Genomic DNA, 10,669 nt, shown 5'->3' on the forward strand with positions numbered 1-10,669 from the left:
ATCATTTTTAAAATTAAATCCTTCTAAGATTGTAACATACAGTTCATTTGCCTTCTTCCAAGCGTTACGTAAAACAGATTACCGAAGTTCCATCCAGGGACTCTCCTTTCATTGGTGGTTCTAAAGAGGGGGGAGAGAACTCTGGCTGTTTCACTGGAGTTACATTTGAGGCTTTAGCCATTTCGCTTAACTTAGCAAGTCTTATCTAGAGAGTCTGAAATAAATCAGGGCAGAAGTTCTCAATTACAACATTTGTATAGCACATCATTTTGAGACAAACAGCACTGGCAGCGATGGGAACAGCAGCATGCCTTTAAGCAGCAGTAGCAGTAAGATCTAGAAGTTTCTTTAGAGAGATTAAAAGGTGAGATTCTCAGATAATATATTAGATGTGTTCCACAGCAGACAGAGCCCATGTGCTATGAAGATTTCCATGCCTGTCATCTTCTACTAGTTAGGAGTCTGTAATGGGAGGAAACCCTTGCTTTGCAGGGCCTACTTCTTTGATACAGAACTCAAGTCAGTCAGGAGTATCACAAAGGGTGATGCGTATTAGACATTTTTGCTCACAATCTTGCAGCACAGCTTTCAACACTCTCCCAACAACATTTGGAAAAACAAAACATGCAGTGTACAAAAGGTCATTTTTTTTTCTTAGTTTTATTAGAATTTTTTATCTAAAAAGTTGTAAATAGGAAAAAAAACCAAATGAAAACAAAATAAGATTAGACAAGAGAGATCACAGGAGATGGAAGGGAAAACCCCTCCTAGACGTAGGAAAAGTGGCAGGAAGCTGCCCACCCCTTCTAACTCTAAACAGATATCTGAACAGAGAATACCCTTTTTCAAAGGAATAAAGGGAAGGGTGGGGGATTTTGACCCTTGGGGTGGATGGGATTTGGATACACCATCCCCACAGGAGGGGGGTCAGGGGGGAGAGAATAAAACTGCACCCCATTGGTCAAATCCTTCAGTGTGATGTGGTCCCAATCTCCCCACCCAGGGAAAACAGGCAGGCAGGAAGAAGGGGAGGCAGGATATAGATCAGGTTGACAAATGTTTAATAACTCCACTTCCAGACCTGAATGGATTCCATAGATACCTGGAACCTCCAATGACCAGAAAGACTACCACCATTTGCAACTTCTAGAGCAATAACTGGAGACAGTTTAATCTGACACTGCCCAGGTAGTTTTTAAGAGGTGGTAGCATGCTTTGAAAAAAAAAGTCCTTTCTGGTTAACCCATTCCATGTAGTTTAAGCAGACTACACACTGAAATGCTGAGAAACCTATGTTCTAGGTCTTCCAGCAACCAGACACAGCAAGGTTTGAAGCACTTCTTGTGTTGGCTGCTTTAAATGTATTAGAATGGCACTTAATCCACAGAGTTCCATGGTCAGCTGACCAGAAAGGTACTTCCCACTTCCTCTTAAAGAGACAGAACTAGTTCAGAGACTTTTCCCTCCCAGGGAATTTAATATTTTGGCCACTGGATTGGGGGGAAGGGGGTGTACTTTAAATCCAGCTCTCTCTCTCTCTCTCAACTAAGTTTCCAGTACTTCTAGGGAGTAGAGACGCACTACATGTAAGCCAGACAGCTTAACAAGGAAGCTATCAGCAGTTCCTCTATGAAACCAGGGGACTTTAGGGCTACCATTCTCTGCATTCCTAGATTGATTCTTTTGCAAAGAGTGTTACGGGAACAAGAGAGTTCTGGGTTTCTCCAATAACCAGACATCCCAAGCAGCATTGTAGGTGGGGAATAAACATTAGGGCAGCCTTAAAAAGACCACAAAGGGTAGAGAGACTGGCTAGGATACAATAATGTGGAAAAATATACCCAATTCAGACTCAGGAGTCCAGAACTGAGGATTTATTGGGCATGGGGGTGGGGGGAAGGGGGTGGGGAAGAGATCAGAAAGAGAGAAACCTGAACCCTGCCAGACTTGGAAAAAGGGCTGCCCGCCCCAGCCACGATAGAAAACAGAAACTGCACAATGGAAATGGGAGGAGCATTCACAGGAAGTAGTCCGCAACAGGCTTCTTAGATGGGATGCCCCGAGTTTCTTGAGGGGCTGCTTCAAAGATAATAAATTCCTTCTGAAGGTGTTCATCTAGTTCCAGTATGGCTGCCACATTCCCACAGCTGCACATGAAAGAAAAGATGGGGGTCAAAATGAGGTGACTCCATACACTACCACCCAAATATCTGCTAGCACACTTTGCATGGGACAAACACCCACAATGTTGCCCTGGGCCCAGAGATTCCTTCCAAGTCCTAAGCAGCTCAAAGTAATATGCAGACTTAGATCAGTAATATCTACCCAACATTCTTAGACACATCCTTTTATCTCCTCACCGGTAGCAGTAGTTGGGAGCTGACCAAACAGTGAGAACCGTCTCGTTGAAGTGCCACTTGTACCCTTCCATGACTAGCTGGTGCGCTCGGCAGATCATGTCGATGTCGTTCGCTGCATTGAACTGTGCCACCACATCACTGCCAAATAAGTAGCCAGCCCCTCTAGGGCTCACCCCCCATCCTGTAGTGTCTGCAAAGGAAGAAAGGTGGAACTTACTATGTGAAGAAAACCAAGCGTCAGACAGGATCAAGGGGAAGAAGAGGACTGAACATGATGAATTAAAAAGGGCAAAATAAACCAGTGCTTGCCAAGGAGTGTGTGTGGTATGAGCTAGACTGATAGGATTCTGTTGAATGCCTCTCGGACTGTGCATGTCCATTCTGCAAAGTTATCACCAAGCCTAGCGGGGCGGGGGAAGTAGACTGATCTCCTTTAGCAGAGTAATATTGTTAATTTGGTTGCTAATTGGCCCTTAAGGACATGAAAGCGATATGGTTCTCCACCTTCCAGTGCCCAAAGTCCCTTTCTATTTACCTACCTTTAAGGCAGCTGATAAAGCAACTAGTTGCAATATATCAGCCAGATTTTAAAAAGCATTCTTCCTGCCTGGAAAGAAAGAGAAATCTCAGCCCGAGCTGGGGAGGCATCTGACACAACTGTCCATTGGTGAATCTTCTGCATAGGATACTCTGGTCTAAAAATGGAGATTGGCCATTCTGTACCAATGGCAACATGAGAACAATATTGACGGGCTTGAAAATGGGGCTCCTTTCATTCTGCAAACTATGTAAAACAAGAGCTGTTCAGGAGATCTTTTCTATAAAGCTAAAAGGACTGTCGAATAACAGAACAGTTCAGGAGGATGCTTTATAAAGGGAATGGGACTGTGGACAATATCGTTGCATATAGAACGTATTATCCTTTGGCTCTGTGTATTACCCTGTTGTCGTTTCATTGTTTTCTTCTGATGCGATATCAATTTTCTTCATTATATCCACACACTGTATCATGCCTAATTTTCTATGTTCATTTCGATTCTGGTAATCCTAGTGCTAGTTCACTGCTTGTGAGAGGCTTCCACATATTTATTGCATTGACTGACACTGTTGTTATGAAATGTCTCTCCATCTGGACCGTTATAGAGTTACGCTGTGTAATCATTTTGGACTCTCAGTGAGATAGGCTGATGGCAAATCAAATAATAAAACAGCACAGCCAGCCTGCCCAAACAATTTCCCCTCCACCAAATACCTTTTGAAATAAGAACACTTTACACATCTTCCTGAATGAGAATCTTCATTCATTCCTGAGAATGAAGACACTAACCCCCCCGCCCCCGCCCTGCACCCAGTCTGGCAAGCTACTCCAAGGGATTGGTCCTACCACATATCCAACAGCTGCCAGACACAGTCCTAAGAGGGGACACCACAAGGAGAACAGTCTGAAGAGCACCGCTGGGTGTATACTGGAAGATCTATCAAGCACACACATTTTTAATCCCACTTGTGAGGAGAGCAGAATATAAATTGAATAAAATAATATCCTGCCCTTCTTCCCAGGAGCTCAGGGCAACATGTTTGGGCTCTCCCTTCCTCTATTTTATCCTCACAGCAACCCTGCAAGGTAGGCAAAGGCAGGGACAGAGGGACTGGTCACCAGACAAGTTTCACAACAGATTGGCTGTCTCAGCCCAGGTCTCCCTGTCCTAGCCTGACACTTTTGTTTCCCATTAAAACATCCTGACCTAAAACTCAAGACAGTCTTATTAAAATTACCACCACAGAGCTCCATAATTACGACCTCCCTAGTTCCTTGTACAGAACAAATTAATCAAAGGGTAAAATCAAATTAGGTAGGGACCTCGAGGCAACAGCCACCCTCCCTTAGGGTACTAGAACAATTTTACACCAGTGTAAAAAGGTGTCTCATTCTACCAATATTCTAAGGATTACCCAACTTCTCTCCTTTGCTAGAACTTCCCTTATGAGTCATGTTTCTGAAACAAAAACCTTGACCAATTTTAATGGAGACCACCCCACTTCCCTCACAGCTGTACCTTCAGGGTCAGACCAAAGAAGATCACACATGGGGCCATCGTGAGGAACTTCCTGTTTGCGGTCTATCGTCCTGATCTGGTCCAGTGTCTGGATGGATGGGGAGAGACCACCATGGACACAGAAAATCTGGAGAGCAAGAAAGGAACACTATCAATGACAAATATTCAAGATCCCAGTAAAGGTGAACCATAAGGCCGTGGTACTCAGTTCATGGCTTGTGCGGAGCCATATTCATATTTACCATCAACCAAAAGAGCCATGTTTACTTCCATCCCTGACATCAGGGAGGCTCACAGCTTACCCATTCCTCCAGCAGTAACTGTTTCAAGGTGGAAACCACTGGCCAACCACAAACCCTACTGATCAAGGGCCTTGCCAGTTTCTTAAAGCATGGTGCGTGTGCCACATTAGAGAACAGTGCCCAGAAAAGCCACAAATAGCATGTCGGAGATCCACTGACTGTTAGTGCTACAAGGCCACAGTTTCTCCCTCCTATCACCACACTTAACCTTGAAATGTTTGTTACCACTTCATTTATTCTGATAGCTGAGCTCAGTTCTAATGTCAGAAAACTGGACTGTCCAGATCTGCAGCCTTCACTCTCACCTTGCCATCAATGATTGCAGAGAGGCTGAGGTAGTCAAAGATCTCAGTGCAGTATCGCCACACAGTGACAGAGCCATATTTCCTCAGACATTCATCATAGAACCCATATACCTGGGTGATCTGCCTGCTTTCATGGTTGCCACGGATCAGGGTGATCCGGTCAGGGTAGCGGACCTGTACGGAAAAGGAAATCAAGCCAACTTAGACTAGGAGCATGAGAAGTTAAGCATCATGCAGAACCCAGAATTTTAATCGAGGTAAATCAAAGAAAATTGAAACTCAGTATTTGGGAGATTTCTTGGGGAGGTTTCTAACCTTAAGGGCTAGCAGTAGCAAGAATGTTTCAACACTGTAGAAGCCACGGTCGACAAAGTCTCCCATGAAGAGATAGTTGGTCTCAGGCACATCACCCCCCACCTGTAGAAGGAAGAGACACATCCAGTAAAGAGTTTGCCAACAAGAACTTAAAAGTTGCAGAAGGGACTCAACAACTGGAGGGATAATTGTACTCACCCTGAAAAGTTCCTTAAGGTCATAGAATTGGCCGTGGATATCCCCACAGACCTGGAATGAAAGATGCATTAAGAATTGGGAAGGAAATAACTACTATCACTCCAGTCCCAGCCTACTACTAAACACCCCCAATTTTTCCCGAAAACTTTCTCACCGTTACTGGAGAATCTACTCTCTGGACATTGCTTTCCTCCACCAAGATCTCTCTGTTAAGAGAAGGATGGAGATGTGTTAGCATCAGACGCTCCAAGTCTCCATCAGATACATCTCACATTCTTAAAACAGCCATTCTTCTAAAGATGCTTGCCAACTCTCACCTCGCCTTGGCACAGAGGGCTTTGACCTCACTCTCTTTGATGAGCTCACAGCGTCGTAATTGTTCAATCTGGCGGTCGAGGTCACTGATTTCAGCCATCTTACTCCCTGCAGAAGTAGAATTGCAATCAAGTTAATTAAAAAGAAAAAAAACCTGTAGCACCAAGGTATATTGTTTGAGCAGAAGAGAGTTAAAGCCACCTCAAGAAAATCTTCTGATTGCAAGAAGTAAGCATAAATAGCAATTGTTATTAGGACCCAGATTGCACATTCAATATTCTACTATTGCTCCATCACCAGGAAGGAATGAGAGGAACAGAGGCAGAGCATAACAATCCATAAAGGATTGAACCATTCTCTGCAACTGTGGTGTACCTATTAGCAATGTTAGGGTTGTGGGGTACCTATTAACACACGCACACATCCCACAGCAGCCAAATCAATGCCTTTCAGGTAGGCAATACACAAAAGCTAAATAAAACCAATGTAAGGAAATTTCAATAACATTTCCACCGGACTAATGAAAATATCTATACAGCTCTAAGAGGACAGGAAGATGTTATGCCTTCTGTAGAGTCAAGATTGGTGACGTTTGTTATACAGGAGGGCTCCTGTCAGAGGGACTCTTGGGCTATTCATCAAACTCTGCAAATTGTGCCACAACTACAATGTGCCCTTTACAAGGTCTCCTGCTAAAGAACTTGCATGGCACACCCAGCCATACAAGATGGTGCCAAGATTTAAAAGAGATGGCAACAAGATCTTATGAAAAAGACAGTCCTTTCAGTTCATTGAGGACCTCTGTCAGTTTCACCTGCACTGAAAATCTGGGGCAGGGGAGGGCAAGGATGAAACTTACATTATTTAAAAACGCAGTGCCTGGAGATCTCTCATATTTTTATTTTGCCTTTCCTCCAAGGAGCTCAGGTCAGTGTACATAGTTTCATCCTCCCCTTTACTACAGCCATGCTATAACCCTGGGAGATATGTTAAGCTGTTGGTGAGCGAACAGCTCAAGGTCACCCTGTGAACTTCACCACTAAGTGGGGATCTGAATTCAGGTCTCCCCCATCCTACTCCTACACTCTTACCCATCACATCATACTGCCTCTCAGGATGTGCCTTGCAGCACTGGACGGGGCACAGCACAGTATCAGCAGTAGTAAGAGCAAGAACTTGGATAAGGAATCTCAGAGCCCACCTAGGAAAAACCACCCTACCAGCCAAAATCCTGATCTCCGCATCATCAGCTCAGCAATAACCCAGAAGGGGTGAAAAAGGGAGAAGGCAAAAGAGGCCAAACCCCTCTTGTGACCCCCAGCTGCTCCTGAGACCCCCTCCCCCTGGAAAGCCTTCCCAAGGGGCACCTATCCCACCCTTTAAGAGCTTCACCGGCCCCATTCTAGAGGTTCTTTAAGAGCTTCACTGGCCCCGTTCTATACATCCTTTAAGAGCTCCACCGCCCCCATCCTATAGGTTCTTTAAGAGCTTCACCACCCCCATTCTATACATCCTGTAAGAGCTTCACCGCTCCCATTCTACATGTCCTTTAAGAGCTTCACCATCCCCATTCTAAATGTCCTTTAACAGCTTCACTGCCCCCATTCTATAGGTCCTTTAACAGCTCCACCACCCCAATTCTATACGTCCTTTAAGAGCTTCACCACCCCCATTCTATACATCCTTTAAGAGCTTCACCATCCCCATTCTAAATGTCCTTTAACAGCTTCACTGCCCCCATTCTATAGGTCCTTTAACAGCTCCACCACCCCCATTCTATACATCCTTTAAGAGCTTCACTGCCCCCATTCTATAGGTCCTTTAGAAGCTTCACTGCCCCCATTCTATAGGTCCTTTAAGAGCTCCACCACCTCCATTCTATAGGTCCTTTAACAGCTTCACCGCCCCCATTCTATAGGTCCTTTAATAGCTTCACCGCCCCCATTGTATCCCACCCTTTAAGAGCTTCACCACCACCATTCTACACGTCTCTTTAAACCATACCGATATGATTTAGAGAAAGTAAAAAAAGCCACAAATCGGCTGTAGCTTGTGTCTCACCCTATCTAAGAGCCCCCATCCAAAGGCCTTCTTTTTGGCGCCCGCCCACCCTACTATGCCCCTGTGGTAGAATGCAACCAGCCCTACACTCGGGGGAAGAAGCCTTCTCTTCTCCTCGGAGGCGCCCCATCACCTGAGCCCAGCTGTCCCCTCCTTCGCCCCAGGCCCCCCCTCTCTCCCTCCCTCAGGCTGCCTTTGCGGCCCCCGCTACCAAACCGCAGATCCCCTTCGCCGGATCCACAGGAAGAACCCCCCTCACTCCTCTACCGGCCCCCGCCTCTGTCTCTATAGCAACCAACTTCGCTGCCCCCCCCACCCCAAAGAGCAGGCACAGTGAGGGAAGACGCATGCGCATCGCGGGCCACGGCGCGTACCTGGGGTCCCGGTGGCAGCAGCGGCGACGGTGGCGGCTGCTCCGCGGCTCCCTCCGGCTGCCGGGCCCGGCCCCTCCCCCTCTTTCTTTCCGGCTCTCCACCAACTACTCGATGGTGTACGTCACTTCCGCTTCCTCCTTGAAAGAAGACGGTCCGGGTAAGGTGAGGAGAACAGAGGGTTTTTTACCCCTAGCCCTTTAAGGGGAGGGATGTTTGGCTGACGGGAAGTGACGCACATCGATCTCTTTTTTTAAAGGGACAGAAAAAAAATTGCTGCTACGGAGGGGAAAGAGGTGGTTTAAGAAGCCGGCCTAGTACCGGAAGTAGATGTTGTGTAAGGGCGGAAATGACGTTAGAGAGTGTTTAAAGTACCGCATGTCTTTTTTTTCGGTTGCCAACTCCAGGTTGAAATATTCCAAGAGACTTGGGGGCTGAAGTCTGAGGAGGGTGAAATTTGTGGCGGGATCTCAGTGAGGTATAATGCCCTAGAATCCCTCCTCCAAAGCAGACATTTCCTCCAGGGGAAGTGATCTCTGTGGCCTGGAGATTCCCGGAGATTTCCAGCCACCACCTGGAGGTCGATAACCATTATATATGATTTGGTAGGTGTATAGCCTCACGATGTCTAAAGAAAATGCATTCAGCTGATTCGAAGGGGAAATTGAGGCAGGGGACTTTGATCCCAATGTGACATTATATCGTAGGTTGAGAAGCAGCTACCTTTCTCAGGGCAGCTAAACAGAAATAAATCCTTTTCTGTCTTCTTTGCATTGGGTTGGCTTCTGTTTAAAAGTAGGGCTGAATTGATGATGGTAAAAATACCTTCATGGACAGAGCAGGAAGGGATTGACACGCAAATTAGAAAAATGCTGGCAATAAGTCCATGAAAGAGCCAGTGTGGCATAGCAGTTAGAGAGCTGGACTAGGATCTGGGAGAAACAAGTTCGAATCCCCACTCTGTCATGGAAGCTTGCTAGATGGCCTTGAACCAGTCACACTCTCTTAACCTAACCTACCTCACATGGCTGTTGTGAGGATAAATGGAGGAGGATGTCAGCTGCTTTGGATCCCCATTGAAGAGAAAGCAGTAGTATAAATAAATAAAATAAATAAATAAAACGATGCCTTTCCCACTTGTTTGGCTTTCAGTGGGCTAATTATGAAAACATGAAAATCAAACATTCCAGCATATTTCCACTTCCCCTTCTTATGGGGGAAGATAGTGAGGGAGAACATTAGACAATCATGAAGGAAGAGTGGAAAAACTCAGAAATGACCAGTTGCACACAAGTGCTTGCAAAATGGACATCAGCTAATCAAATTCTATTGTGTAGAAACTAAAAACCTCAGCAAATCCTTTTTATTAGACCCAACACATGTCACACAGTAGTAAGTGAGCAAGATTTCAAGTTCTCCATAACTCATCATAAGCCCAGTTGTTGAATACAAAGAAAAGGCAGTGAAAGGATTTCATGGTGAATGAACCCTAAAGTCTGCAGTTTGGGTGGGTTTTAAATTGTACAGATTTAAACAAATGGCTTTCTCTGTTGTTTCCCTCATGTGGTGGGAGGTCCATGTATTTCATAGGCCTTTCCTGTCCAATGGGGGATGGGGTACACTGACTGAATGGTGTGGTTGGATCTGGTTTTAATGTATCGTTGTAAGTCATCTCCCCGAGTGTCTTGTTGGAGAAAGGATAATAAATAATAAACAGAATTGTTCATGAGGGCATTTTTATATAGGGAATGGGGTTGTGATTTATTGTACTGTTAATTATATGAATTATCTTGTTTTTACAGCATTGTCTTCTAACTCATGTAATCCATTTCTTCTGCATTGCTTTTGTCTTGTCCTGGTTTTGTATTATATTTTCTATTATTAAAATCCATCTTGAGTTAAGTGAAAAGTCACATTTTTGACAAAGCAAATAAATGTCACCCACTCCTGTTTTGAAGATACGATTAGCAACAATAAAGCATTTACCCAGTTGACCAAGGAAATCACCTCCTTCTCCCAAGCTGGCACGGTATCCTTCTTGACCATTATGTATTACATGTATAGCCTCTTTCTTATATTATAGAATTAAGGCACTTAAATAGATTGCCAGATCACCTCCCAGGTTCTGACCAGCCCCACATCTGTTTAGTCCTCCAATTGTATCTCGCTTTCTTTCCCATCATTAAGACGGTGCGGAACTGGAAATCTGCCTTCCTCCACAAGTTTAATTCCACGTGTTTCTTAAGGGTGCCCATTCTTTATATAAACACAATGATCCATTTTCAGATTTCATCTTACCATGACAGCGACTAGCACTGCAACATTTACGTCAGCATTCAAAAGCATGTTTACTCAGATGTAGGTCCCATTGAGCTCAGTGGGGCT

At 45.0% G+C, this 10,669-nt stretch overlaps 1 protein-coding gene across 1 annotated transcript; it reads right to left on the bottom strand.

Moving 5' to 3' along the window:
• Window positions 1-670: 670 nt before the first annotated feature.
• PPP4C (protein phosphatase 4 catalytic subunit) lies at window positions 671-8,394 on the bottom strand. The gene is made up of 9 exons (XM_054994960.1): window positions 8,288-8,394; window positions 5,855-5,960; window positions 5,692-5,743; window positions 5,538-5,588; window positions 5,340-5,441; window positions 5,025-5,198; window positions 4,418-4,544; window positions 2,361-2,550; window positions 671-2,147 (listed from the first exon to the last, which is right to left on the bottom strand). The coding sequence occupies exons 2-9, from the start codon at window positions 5,950-5,952 to the stop codon at window positions 2,018-2,020; spliced, it is 924 nt and encodes a 307-aa protein (XP_054850935.1). The 5' UTR covers window positions 5,953-5,960; window positions 8,288-8,394; the 3' UTR covers window positions 671-2,017.
• Between the last annotated feature and the right edge of the window lie 2,275 nt (window positions 8,395-10,669).

The sequence above is a fragment of the Eublepharis macularius genome, chromosome 12, assembly GCF_028583425.1.
Source record: "Eublepharis macularius isolate TG4126 chromosome 12, MPM_Emac_v1.0, whole genome shotgun sequence".
Classification (NCBI taxonomy): Eukaryota; Metazoa; Chordata; class Lepidosauria; order Squamata; family Eublepharidae; genus Eublepharis; species Eublepharis macularius.